The 14323-nt window shown below is 33.7% G+C and overlaps 1 protein-coding gene and 1 long non-coding RNA gene across 2 annotated transcripts; both read right to left on the reverse strand.

The window, feature by feature from the left end:
* Nucleotides 1-338: 338 nt before the first annotated feature.
* On the reverse strand, nucleotides 339-890 carry LOC108558634. The gene is made up of 3 exons (XR_001890912.1): nucleotides 793-890; nucleotides 661-730; nucleotides 339-602 (listed from the first exon to the last, which is right to left on the reverse strand). It is a non-coding gene; the product is annotated as an uncharacterized LOC108558634 (long non-coding RNA).
* Nucleotides 891-4287: 3397 nt separating this feature from the next.
* On the reverse strand, nucleotides 4288-10152 carry LOC108558635 (slit homolog 1 protein; the record flags this gene model as incomplete). Its single annotated transcript, XM_017915615.1, is given in 4 exon segments — nucleotides 4288-4678; nucleotides 4739-5267; nucleotides 5323-7807; nucleotides 10036-10152. Coding segments are annotated over 4 exon segments (3445 nt in total), but the record flags the coding sequence as incomplete, so codon positions are not given.
* Nucleotides 10153-14323: the final 4171 nt, after the last annotated feature.

A 14323-nucleotide genomic window follows, 5' to 3' on the forward strand; every position in this document is an offset into this window, starting at 1 on the left:
TATATAACTTATCTTCTTCAGTCTGAAACTTACTGAAAGAAGTTACATACTTTATTTACATTCTTGTTTGTTATGGAAATTTCATTTCAATTCATATGTATTATATAATGGAAGAAAGAACATAATCACAAAGTTACATCATATAAATTTCATTGTTTATAAATAAATCTTATATCTACTGTAATATGAAAAGCAAGAATTGAACCAGATAAAAACTATATTTTTTTCTTATAAACATGGAACATTTTTAAAATAAAATTGATCTAATAAAAAGATACTACACAAGTATCAAAGTCCTTTGGAATATGAAGTACCAGGCATAAATAGAGACTGGGGCCCTCAGTAAATAAAATAAGAAATATATTGTGACTATCCATTATGGATAAATATAAGTAGAGCGGGGGAAGAGTGCATTCTGATCTGATTGAGGACCTCTTCCAACCTCTTCTTTAGTGCGGTCCAGGGGACCTTCAGTTGCTGGTTAATTAATTGCTCGCTCGCTCGCGAATATTCCTATATAATAATTGATAACTTCAAAAATGCTCTACATCCAGACAATGGTCATAGATTATTCTCGTTTACTCGTGTATGATCCATTCAATCTAAAACGAAAACATTAATTAATAGTAATTTAAATGTATTCAGTAATTGATTAGTTACCTTTCCAGTGTGGTCCACATACTCCCTCCTCATAGATAGTTCATTATTACTTGTGTATGATCCATCCAATCTAAAGCGAAAACATTAATTAATAGTAATTTAAATTGAGTAATTGATTAATTGATTAGTTACCTTTCCAGTGTTGTCCACATGCTTCTTAAAAGGTCATTTGCAAATTAATATTGTTCATGATAGTACATGTGCAAGTGTTCAGTAATTTATGCTTTCTTGCATATTCTAATACACTTTGTTGTAACCTATCTTAGTTATCAATAATTTCTGTTTTGTGATCTAAAATGCGATTTAAAGTTTGCAAATAAGTTTCATGAACTTTTATTTAGAACACAATCCAGTACATAATTTGTACTATGTCAACATTTAAACTATCAATTAGTTTATTTAAATAATTGCATTGTACTGCTGCACCCTTCGATTACGGTGTAAAAATTTACCATTTGGGCAAGATAGGTTGCATTCTATCATTAGTTCTGTAATTGCACCTACTGTATGGCTGAACACTTGCACAGCATTCGAGACCTTCATCTTAGGAATTTGTCCAGGAATTACATGTCTAACTGTAACTTTTTTCATTGATCTTCTACTTCTTGAAACATTAATGAAATAAGCAGTTTTAACATCCTCCCAACTCTATGAAGTCCTCATCATTCAATGAATATTTTAAATTTTTGGCTATCATTGTCAACAACAATCTCTTCAGATACAACATCTACTGGTCCACAATAAGAGTCATCTAAATTAATAAGATTGTTATCACTAGTTGTATCACTGTCGACAACAATCTCTTCAGATACAACCCCTACAGTTTTACAATAAGAGTGATCTACATTAATGAGATTGTTGTTAACAGATGTATCACTGTCTTCAACAATACCTAACACTTCAGATACAACCACTACTGGTTTACAATAAGAGCGATCTAAATTAATGAGATTGATGTTGACTGCTCTATCACTATCAACAGTTCTTTCAGACTCAACTTCATATGGTTTACAATAGGAGTGATCCAAATTATAAAATTTATCACTAATAATGCTGTTACTATCGTTAACAATATCAATTTGTTGTTCATCCTCTACTACTTCCAAAATATTTTCCGTCAACATCGGAAAATCGTATTGTAAAAAGCAAGGTTTTCTTCTGTACTTTTCAGTGAAATGAAGATTACAAACCCTCCTTGTTTTCCTTATAACATGATTATTCCTATTTTTCAATGAATTATTCCTCGTAGCAATTTTCCATTGTTCGAACAATGGAGAATCAACCGGAGGAAATGATCTCATTGGAATACCATAGCCGCTTTCAATATCACATCCTTGGACGCAACAATAAAAAACCATCCTATTATACAACATACATTAATTGAATTGTACTTAGACATACATAAATATAAAGAATAATTGTGGAAATGTTACTTACTTGCTTGTGTTTTTGTGTTCACTTCACAATGGCGAAATAGAAATGGACAAAATGAGACAATATACAAGTTTTGAAAGTTTTATTATCCGAAAGTAAATATTTGAAACGGTTACAATGGTTCCGTATTCAACCGATTTCGGACGAAATATCTTCTTCTTTCAGGTTCTAAATGCTCATACCAACTGATTTATCGTAAAAAAAATGATTACAATTTTGCCGTATCCTGTGACTCCCCACTCCTGGTGCAGTCCTGTTTATTCTCCTGGTCAACTTACCTTAGAAACTGCACCTGCTATTCAAAATAGTCAAGAATCATTTAATGCATCATACGAATATCTACTATTTCAATAAGATAATAATGATATGTTAATGTTTGTCAATTAACAAGGGTTGTCATTATATAATTGTATCATGACTTATTCATCTTAAATAAAATGTCGTTTTAAAACTAATTCAACTGCTTCTTGGGTTGCCTATAGTAAAATATTCCTAAGGTATTATTTAACAAACATGTTTTTCCCCCTGACTCCAGTAACTTACACCAGTGTAAAGTAATCTCAAATTAATAAAAACCGTGGCTGGCGAAATTGTGCAAGACGCGCAAGCCAAGTGAAGTGTGGAGAGGAAGGAAGAAGAAGAAGAAGAACAAACATGTTATTACATCATTATGAAATGAAGAAGTAACAAAATGATATAATAATTTAGGTTTATAGTTGTTATAGGTTTGATAAAAGGATTAGGTCTGGTTGTATTGGTCAGGCTGTTCAGGGCTCCAACTCCCGGGCGCGATCCCACTACTGCACAACGCGGAGACTTTTGGCTGCTGGATTTCTCCCCTGGCCCGGTTCGCCTCTCCTTAGCCAACCTGGCCACCCCGGACTCCTCCGGGTGCCCATATCGACGCCGAGCTTAGTGTGGACACCTAGTCAACGTTGGAACACCCTGCACCAGGACTCCCGACCTCAAACCATCCTCTAAACCCGACCTCCCAATCACAAGGATTACAGGAGTGCGCTACGCTCCCAGTCGAAAGTTTTTGTTCACAAAACCTATTTGCCCAAAATTCATAAAAAAATATTAATATTTAGTACAATTAATAATCAATTATTTAAATTATCAAGAAAAAAAATCAGCTTTTGTTATTTTGCATTAAATAGTTTATTAAATCATTGTTTTAAATTTATCTTTAAATTATTTCAGTCAATAATGATAAAAAGTTGAAAATCTTATGATATATTATAATTAATTCAGTATGATCTAAGGATTTTCAATCAATTATTAAATTTTTAAAGTAAATTCTATTAAACTATAAGTTTGGTTGCATACTTCAAATACTTACCACATCATTTTACAAAAATCTTGTTTTTTTTAAATTAATTATTGCTTATTTGATTACAGAAGCAGTGATATTTTATTTTTAATTAAATTTAACTCATATCTATATATATTTTTCATAATATTTGTTTTCATGTTGTGTTTATTATTATTAGAATATGATTATTATTTTTTACTATATAAAATCATTATTGTTCTCAAATATATTAAATGTATAGAATCTCTAAAGTAAAATACGAAAAATTTATATAAGGAATTAAATTATTTTGTTAGGATTGCAAAAAAAAAAATGTGTTTGTAGTTAGTTAAAATAATTTGATTATTTAATAATAAAAAATGATTTTTTTATTGCTGTCAGGACTTATGCAGTTTTATAATTTGCATCTGGAATAAAAACTAACGATGTTTAAATAACAATAATATATTTCGATATCCATTTACAAAAGTTTTTTTTTCCTTGTTTTCTTTTATTTGTTTAATTATATCTTTTTTTGGTTTATTTCTCGATTTGCTTCGTTTACTTCCATTAATTATTTTTCCACTTCCGTAAGAATCTACGCTGATGATTATCAATGAAACTAAAAGAAAATCTGAAAGTACGAGAAAAGAATAGAAAAAAGAAGGATAAAATAAACTGTGCACATTTGATTGACTCCACGTTTGAGCAATTGATTAAGTTTACATCTACAACTAACGGGGGCATGATATGTATCATTTATTATTTATTCATATTTACAAATGTTATTATTAGGTTTAGTATATACAACACTTTAATAATAGTTTTATACAAAAAAATCAAACGATGTTGTAAAGAACGAACTCAAAAAGCAAAAAGGGGTTAATCGTTTTTTAAAAAAAAACAACAACTGTACATTCCCATCAACAACTCAATCAATAAAAATGTATGATGAATTAGGAAGATTCCTTACAGATTAACGACTTATAAAATTGAATATCAAAAAACAAACTATGTAGATCACAGAGATATTGTTTGAATTAGGCGCCGTGCTGAGGGCGCTCGCATGGCAACTCATATCTTCTGGAGGAAGTTGTACTATTGGTATCGTTACACCTTTGGTGGAATCCGTGCAGGTGGCTTCCTTCACCAGATCGTTCATCCTCATCGATGTCTCTACGGGGGCGTCATGGGATTGGAGGCTCTCGCGCATCCACCGTCTCAACCAGTGTCCCAACCAAGCCAGATGACATCCGCATTTGAAAGGATTATGAGAAATGGTTAAACCACCTGAAAAACATCAAATATTACCAAAATTCAAATTTTGAAAATTCACTAAAATTTAATAACCTGAAATCAAAGTTGTTCCGGCGTTCTTCCAAGTAGTAACGTTACCATAGAAAATCTCAGGACTCAAATAAGAAAGCATGTTATTCCTCAGATCGATGTTCAGATACGAGATTTTGTACATGTTTGCGAACAATCCAGCCGGTAATTCCTCAATTTCCGTTCCCGTGATTTTTAATACTAAATCGGGATTCTTCGAGAACTTCTGGAAGGCATCCCTATCGACGCTCTTCAAATTCTTTCCAGTAATCTCGAGCTGTCGGATTTTCCTATTCGAAATGCAAATCAGCTGATCGTCAAGTATAGGATCTTCGACGTGCAGCTTAAGGATTCGTATTTGATTGGCGTTTGCTAGCAAGGCGCACAGCTGGGCCTTGAAATTCTCTATTTTAGGCCACGTTTGTAAGGCCAGCGTGTGCAAAATCTTGATGTGCGTGAGCGCCTTCGCATCGAACTTCTGCAATTTACTTAAACCCTGAATGTTAAGGATCTGTAAATTCTTCAAACCTTGAAAGGTCTCAGCGACAAGTTCCTGAAATAATATTAAATTAAATATATATATCATCGATTCAAGTTTATGTTATTACCTTTATAGGATTGTTTGATAGATCCAAAGATTTCAGATGCGGTAAATGATTCCAAAGGTGCGAAGGTATTTGCACAACTTTATTATTGCTCAAATCGAGATGCTTGAGTCTCAGCAGATCTTGAACGGTGTTTCTGTTCATGTTATCGATGTTGTTGTTAGATAAATTTAAGTAGACCAAATTTGGTAGAGGAAGGCTTGGGGTTGTTGTAATGCCACAGTGCGATAGGCGCAACTCTTTTAAATTTTGAGCGTAATGGAATAGCTCCTTGTAGTTAGCTCTAATGTTGTTGTAACTTAAATCCAATTTTTGAAGCATCCCGAGACTGGTGAATACGTTGTCGGGTAAAATAGTTAATTTATTGTTGCCCAGATCGAGGAACTGTAAGTAGGGAATATCGGGAAAGGTGGTGCTGTCGATGTGCTCGATGTTGTTGAAACGTATGTTTAAATGCCTTAACGTTAATCCCACTTCCGATAAACTCAAGCTGGGAATAACTGCGAAAGAATTGGAGCTTAGATCTAACATTTCAAGTACTGTGTTGCTGAATATTTCTTTGGATAGATAATTGATGTTGTTGTTGCTCAAGTTCAGTATACGCAATCTAGGCATTTTCGAGAATAAGAGGTTGTGCAACTGCGTAATGCGGTTGCTCGACAAATCTAATGTTTGTAAGTTTTGTAGACCGGAGAAGGCTCTTCTGTTGATGTTCCTAATATCGTTCTGCTGAAGCGTTAGCTGCTCTAGCGAAGTTAAATGCATGAACGTATTTTGTTCGAGTACAGTGATGGTATTGAAATCTAGGTAAAGTTTTCTCAACATCGATATGTTTTCAAAGCATTTCGGTATAGCATCGATGCTGTTATAACGTAAATCTAAAATTTCGATATTCAATATCTTGTTGTCCGCGTCGCATCGCATTATCTGATTCCTGCTCAAATTCAAGTGTAGAGGATTGGAAATGTTTGCGAATATTTTGAACGAGAACTCGACGAGCTGATTATTCTGCAAATCAAGTTTACCCAAATTGGGCAAATTAGTGAACGCGTGCACACTGATGCTGCTGATCTGATTATCGGACAGAATCAATTTCTGCAAATTGGGCAGGTCGCTAAAGCCGTTCCTGGCGATCCCCTTGATGCGATTCGTGGCAAGCAGAACGGTCTCCAAACTGGCCAAACCGTGGAACGTGTGAGATCCGATCAAACCGATCTCGTTGTTCGAGAAACGGGCGTCGCGCAGTTTCGTGTGGATCTTGCTCTTCAGCAGATTAACGTGGATGCCGTTCAGCTTGTTCGATTCGAGATTGATGTACTTGAGCTCTGGCAGATAGTCGAACGCCTCCTCGGGCAGCGAGAAGAAATTATTGTTATCGATTGAAAGCCATTGGAGGTTGGGAATCGGTTTGAAAATTTCATACGGTAGTTCACCGATTTCGATGCCGAAAGACATCTCCAGACTCTCTAGATAATCCAAACCTATAAACGCTTCCGGATCGATGTACCGTAACGGGTTGAAGCTGAGACTCAGCTCTCGAAGCTCGGAAAGCTCCGCGAAAATCTGCGGCTTCAGACTCGTTATATGATTGTTGCCCATGATGAGGCTCTTAATATTGTAACCCCAATCGGTAAAGTCGTCTTCGCTGATCTCGTAGATTTCGTTGTAGGCGATGTTGAAGTGAGATATTTTCGTGCAGTTGACGAGCGCTTCTTTCGGTATCTTGTTGAGGTTGTTGCCGCTGAAGCTGACTGCTTTCAGCGATTCGCAGAAACTCTCAAAGATAGTCGGCGGTATTTCGGTGAGGGAGTTCGAGGATAGGTACAGATACTTCAGCGATTTGAGTTGGCTGAGGGCATGCGGCACGTGTATGAAGTTGTTGTGATCGAAGTCCAGGTATTCGAGTGTCGTTTCGATGCCGTTGAAGGCTTTCGGTTCGACATTTTCGAGCTGGTTGTGCGAGACGATTATCCTGCCGCACTGCAGCCCGTTGAAGCTGTCCGATGAGATCGTACGGATGTCGTTGAAGGCCAGATTCAGGTCTCGGATGTAGACGGAGTTGTTGAACGGCAGTTTGGGCAAAGTTCGCAAGTAGTTCTCGCCCAAATCAATTTTCTCGAGCCAGAGTTTTCGCGGGAAGGTGTGCTCGGCGGGGAAGGAACGGATGTGATTGCCGCGCAAATACAGCCACTGCAAGTGCGGAGACGTGGAAATCACATCGATCGGAAAACTCTCGATGAGATTGTGCGACAGACTGACGGTCTGCAGGCTCATCGGCAGAGAGTGCCTGTGCACTCTGGATATTCGGTTTCCGTCCAGGTTCAACCAAATCAGCGACTTGAATTGCCGAAGGCCGTGGTGCAATTTGCCAGAATGCTCTCCTCCACCCTCCGAAGGCACTTCGGCAATGTCGTTCTCTCCCAGGAACAGGTTCACTATATTCGTTTTCATATGCGACCAATCCCCCACAATCGAATGAATTTCATTCCTGAAATCAAATACCAAAACACACTTTATATAACTACCTACTCCATACCACACACATATAAAATCCATTACATATACATTCTCGCTCTACCATTTTCCGCAATCCAATTCATTTTCAATGTAAATTTTAATATTTTTATACGAAAGCAACTCAATCAATAATTTAAATCATAGCTCACAGTTACGAAGGACTTAATTATAAATTTACTATTTAAATCTAAGTTAAACAAAGAAAATAAATAATTATATCACTACAAACATTATGAATTAATATAAACAAAACATTTACCCAAGCACAAACTAAATTACAATATTTAAGAGAAATGTTATTTATTATCTTAGTATGTGCAAGACATGGAAAATAAATAATATTTTAATAACTAATGTTTAGAAACAATTATAATTTTCAATTGCACCTATAAAAATGTTTTATTCTTTCCTTTAAATATTATTAATGTTGGAATATAAACAACAAGAGTAAACAGTTTGTGTAACATTTGCAATTAGGGTTTAAGCAGTAGTGCATTGTTGGAATGTTAATAGTTGAGGAGTACAATGGGAATGTAAATGCAGTAACTTTATATACAATTGAAAAACAAAACAATGTGCATTGCAGTTCAAGTGTAAAGAAATTAAAAAAATATATGTATATACAGGCTTGCTTTGCTTTGCGCGAATATTTAATATACAAATATTATTTTCCTTTCATTATAAATGTGTAGCTAGTAAATGCAATTATTTTGATCCTCTTAAAATATAAAGTTTCCTAAAATTTACATAGGATTAAGTGCAGTCCTCGAAGTACTATTTGCCGTGAGAGAGTGTACACTGGATGAACGAAAATTAAACGGAAAACTTTGTGCTGTTCCGATATTACAAAGCCTTACTTTCTTTGTTTTTTGTCGTTGTTGTTTTTTGTATTTTTTTTTTTGAAAAATACGCTGTAATTAAATTGTATTTTTCTTTAATAAAACTTAGTTTGTTTTGAAAATTTTAAACTGTACTATATCTGTGAATCCGCACTGATCGAAGCCGCACTATGCGAGCTATTGGTGTAGTTAGTGATAAAATTTAATAAATTGAAAAAAAAAAATATGGTTTGTATTATAAAGGGTGTCCCAAAATTAACGCAAGATTTGAATTCAATAGAAAACACAGAAGACAAAGACGAAAAACTCTTTTTTCTATTTAATTCAAATCTTCCGTTACTTTTGGAACACTCTTTATTATAATAATGTAAACTAATTTATAAACGAAATTGTTAATTTGAAAAATAAGAAGGAAAACAACTGAAAGTTAAAAATAAATGTATGTTACTATTGAATTTATATTTAATTAAACGGAAAACTTTATACTGTTTAGATATTATAAAGCCTTCGTTACTTTCTTTGTTTTTTGTCGTTGTTGTTTTTTGTATTTTTTTTGGAAATTTAGTTTGTTTTGAAAATTTTAAACTGCGAGCTATTGCTGTTGTTCGTGATAAAATTTAATAAATTGAAAAAAAATATGGTTTGTATTATAAAGGGTGTCCCAAAATTAACGCGAGATTTGAATTCAATAGAAAACACAGTTTTTATCACAATCATAATCTGAAGACGAAAAACTGTTAACTATTAATTCAAATCTTCCGTTACTTTTGGGACATTCTTTATTACGTAATTTACGTAAACTAATTTATAAACGAAATTGTTAATTTGAAAAATATGAAGAAAACTGAAAGTTAAAAATAAATGTATGTTACTATCGAATTTATATTGTTGTGATTGAATAACAAACATCAATTGGAGGGTTGAAAGAAAAGTAAAAAAGAAGTGGTTATATATTATGCATAGTGCGGATGCAGCATTAGATTATGTTTGGTACAGAAAGAAAGCCGTGTCCGCAAACGTGGATGGTAATGCAAACGCTGAAAGCCCAAAATCTAATTCCAGGATTGTCTGCAGCTACACGTCTCTCTTTCTGTTCGGAGAGCCTCCATCTCTGTATGTAATCAACAAATATTAGGGTGTATTAAATTAGAGCACTGAGGATCCTTTAATTATACAAGGACCAATTATAAATAACATTGTAACATGCACGAGGAAGAAAGGGATGTACGTAGGCTGTACACACAGCAGAGGTGTACCCGTATATTCTACTACTACAACTAGTTCCGCTGGTGGTAGTAGCTACAGTTGTAGTCGTATCATGATACCATGAGAGAAGAACGGGAAGGGAGAAGATACATACCCATGCAAATTCAGCCATTGCAAGTTGCGCAAATCCTTCATAGCCTGGAATGGTACACTGTCTAATTGGTTGTAGCTCAAGTCAAGCGACGACAGCGTTTTCGACATCGAACTGAAACGAAAACCGTTATTTTAATTAAAACTTTAGTCCTATTTGCATAGCCACGCCGCTGCATTTCGTACACATTTATTCAATACGGAATAATATCAAATATAACATGAACTCCGCGCCGCAGTCGCATTAAAAGTGAATGCGAGAATATATATATTTTTTGTTTTAATTAAAACGTTCCGGTTGCGCAATAATAAAACGTATCTGTTTATAAATATAAATATATCGAAATTAATTGCACTTTAGATGGAAAAGGGATACAGAAATAAATAAATAAATAAACAAACAGAAAAAAAATACAACCGTTGAAATATCAAATTAAATATACTGCAGTGACCTGCGTAATCCGAACTAATTAAAACATTGGTGATGCGCGTGTTTTCGGTGTCTATTGTTGAAATTCCGAATGGAATACTCGAATATTTTATACCAAAAATTATAATGCCACGTATTCAATGTTTAATATAGGTTGGATCCAAAAATGTATGTATTTTTGTTTGTTTAGTAAATTAGTCACATATATTTCCTATTATATTAACAGAAATTAAAACATTAATAAAATATAATTAAATGTTGTCAAAAAATAGAATAAAATTTTTGATATTTCATGAAAATTATTGACAATATTCTGAGGTTAATCTTGATAAACTAAATTTAGATCCTGCTAGATATAAATATGGTAATTGGACGGCTTCGATCAGTCCGGTTTTAAAATTCTAAAAAATGAGTATATAAAATAATCCTTTATACAGAATTCATTTTATGTGCTTTATTCAATTCCTCGATTAGTCCGGGATGTAGCCACACTATGTTAGGTATTGCTTTATACTTTTTTGATTAATATAATATTTCCTGCTCATAGCTTACAATAAAAAATGGTACTAAAATCGTTAAATTTTTCGTTTTGTATACGGGAAATTCGTTATGATATGGTCAAAATATATAACTAATTATTAAGCAGTATTGATTATATAATTACGATCATTCAAAACGTACAAAAAGGTAATTAATATACAATTTGCTTGATAAAGTTATTTTTGTTAAGTATAACATTGAAAAATATCCTTTGTCGATAAGCATTATTAAGTGGTGGAAATTAGCTTATAATCATTAAAAACATAGATTTTCAATTTGTAAAGTTAAGTTAGAATAGAGGAATTATTATGTAAAATAAAATGAAAATTGCATTTCTCGATTTGCGTTGCGTTCAATTTTTTATATTTGCTTAATTCAATTTGCTCCGGTATAGTTTGAAATGTTTCACTACTTTTTCTTATGCGAAAACTTTCGACTGCACTCTTTGTATCCGCGCAGAGCAGACATTTCTGACGTCCCAATAATTTCTTAGGAAACTTTTTCCTTGCATACACACGCACGTACATGTGATTTTCGTTTTGGAACTTCCTGATGCAAGCAAAACAACTAAATACATATACGATTCTCAAATTGAATAAATTGTCGTCAGAAAAGCAATAATTTAATTAATTTCTAAATAAATATATTTATGAATGAATTTACTTAATGCAATTGTTAATCTGAGAAGTTACATTTACTTGTTAATTAAATTCTTGAATTCAATAAAAAAAAATCTTTCAATTGTAGAATAGATTTCATTATTTAATTAATTAATGATTATTATAAGTATTAACAAGTTTTTTCAGAATTTTTATTAAAAAATATTGATAATTTTCATCAATTTGAGTTGAAAATAGAAAAAAAAGTCTCATTTGTTTGGTATTTAAAAGTACGTGTTTTCATATTTCTGTTAAAACACTATTTACGTTGTTAAACATTGTAATTAGTGGAAATGCGTGCCGTAACAATGAATAATGAATATTATTAATTTAAACCCATCTATGACATAATGCGGATGATATAATAACGAGTGAAACAGAATTGGATTTACGGTGCGTGAGATAGATAGAGAGATATGGTGGATTATAGTAATCTTTTTTTTTTGTTGTTGTTGTTTTGAATGGATGTCGGTGATTGGTTGATAAACAAAGTGCTTTGTAATAGAATAGTAGTGAGAACGGTAATGCGCATCGAATGCACATAAATCCCGTCCAATATGAGTAATTAAAATCAGGGCAAACGGTAATGGGCCTCTAATGGGGGATGTTATAATAAGCAATTAATAACGAGGGATGGATGGGTCGGTTTTGGAAGGGTGGGTTTTGGTGGGTTGGCAGTTCGCAGATAAGTGTCATATACGGGGTGCAATTAAATAGTATTTAATGTAAGCAATCATAATGTATTTGACGAGGGAATAATGCACAGTGGAGCTCGATGCACGTTGCACCCGCAATCTAGGTAATGATATATGGAATCGATACATCGGCCGGGAAATCGTGCTCGCATTATAAACTGATTCCGACCATTAAATCAGCCGCGATTATTGCACGCCACAAAGAGATCCTCACGTTAAATGCCCATCCGAACTGTTGTAATTTTAATATTACAACTGCTACTGTAGGAGACGCTTCCAATCATTAACTCATGTGTACTTTAGCACTGTAACATTCATACTATATGCCTGATGAAAGACGTTAAGTGGTAGTCAGTCTTGCAAAGTTCTAATACGTCGTCTAGTTATCTTCTAAAGAGAAGTTGATTGATGTTGATTGCAACTATAGCTTCAGGACACGTATGACATTAACTCATATACCCCCAAAATCAGAATGGGATTTCAGCTTCCCCCGCTCTCACATTTTTTTAAGTTTCACTCAGGGCCCCATTTCATATTTATGTCTGGAGCCTCAAAATCCAAAGGACTGTCCATCCAACATATGACCTACTAAATCGCGGCCCCCTTAAAAATTTAAAGTATTTACTCATCCAAGAATCTATTCGGAGTCGATTGTTGCTTTGTTTTAATATTGACCATTGTGGAAAATCTTTTTTTGATTTGTAAACAGTTATATGCAATTTGCAGGACACTAAAAATAATTGAGAGAAACGAATGGAGAAAGAGTGTGATTTTTTCTGACTCTAAAAGTGCTATTAGATTCTATTTAGACGCTATTCAATTCTCCAATATTCAGCCAAAATAAATTATATTGTTCTTCATATCAAAGACAGGTTGAGTCTCTTGGAAAGCATTGGGTCAGAAGTTTCGTTGTGCTGGATACTGGGACATGCTGGAATCCCGGGGAACGAAAGGGCGGATGCGTTGGTGAGTGAGGGTCTTATGGCCAATATCACGGACCAACTCGTTCCGTTCTGGGATATCAGTGAAATAATTAACAAGGAAGAAAGGGAAAAATGACAGTAAATGTGCAGATTACGAACGGGCCATAACAGATCTGCAGCTCATCTTTTTAGAATGAATATGGTGGATTCACCGCACTGTGATTGTGGGATGTTATCCACCGCAAATCACATTTTTTTTTAATGTGAAAGAAACAGTGTTTCCACAAACGTGCTCATAAGTGGACTAATCACTCAGAAAATTCAACTTCCAACCTCTATAGAAGTCCTGTTAAAGATGAAGGATAGGAAGATATATAAACTAATTTTAAATTTTAATTATTAAAAACTCTGGATGTGTTGTTTAAATATTTATTATAATGTGTTTATTCTATGGTTTCATTTTTGTATTTTGTTACCCCTTATTAATCTTTTTAACACTTTTTATTTACCGATCCGAGGCCTTCCCACACTGTGATAAGAGCTGATAGGTCCCTGCTCGTGAAAAGTTTATATAAATGTTGAATTATTTTATTTTTTGTTATTTTTATTATTTATACATTTCTTATATATTTATAAATTGGCAGGGTGTGCAGTTGTGTGCTAAGTTGCACACCTCCACTCTATAATAGAGTGGAGGAATCAGAACAGAACAGATTTGTAAACATATACAAAACTAATATTTTCGAAACTCCTCTTATTAATCATATTTCTAACTCATCTAGTTTTTGAACTTTAAGTTGATAGCTATTGTTTTCAACTATAGTTACATCTAAATATCAAAACGAGTGTGTACTTGTATTGTTTTATTGTTTGCCATTTAGCCGTAACTCACTGTCAAACCTGAAGAAAACCAGCACTCACAAGCTTGTGATAAGTGCGACTTAACCATTCGACTATCCGTCGACTTAATATATTTATCACCTATACTTTTCGAGATATAATAAAAAAATGTAAAAACACTGCTTTTTCGAAGCTTAATAAACGT

This window comes from Nicrophorus vespilloides, unplaced genomic scaffold, assembly GCF_001412225.1.
Source record: "Nicrophorus vespilloides isolate i.1.1-1 unplaced genomic scaffold, Nicve_v1.0, whole genome shotgun sequence".
Classification (NCBI taxonomy): domain Eukaryota; kingdom Metazoa; phylum Arthropoda; class Insecta; order Coleoptera; family Silphidae; genus Nicrophorus; species Nicrophorus vespilloides.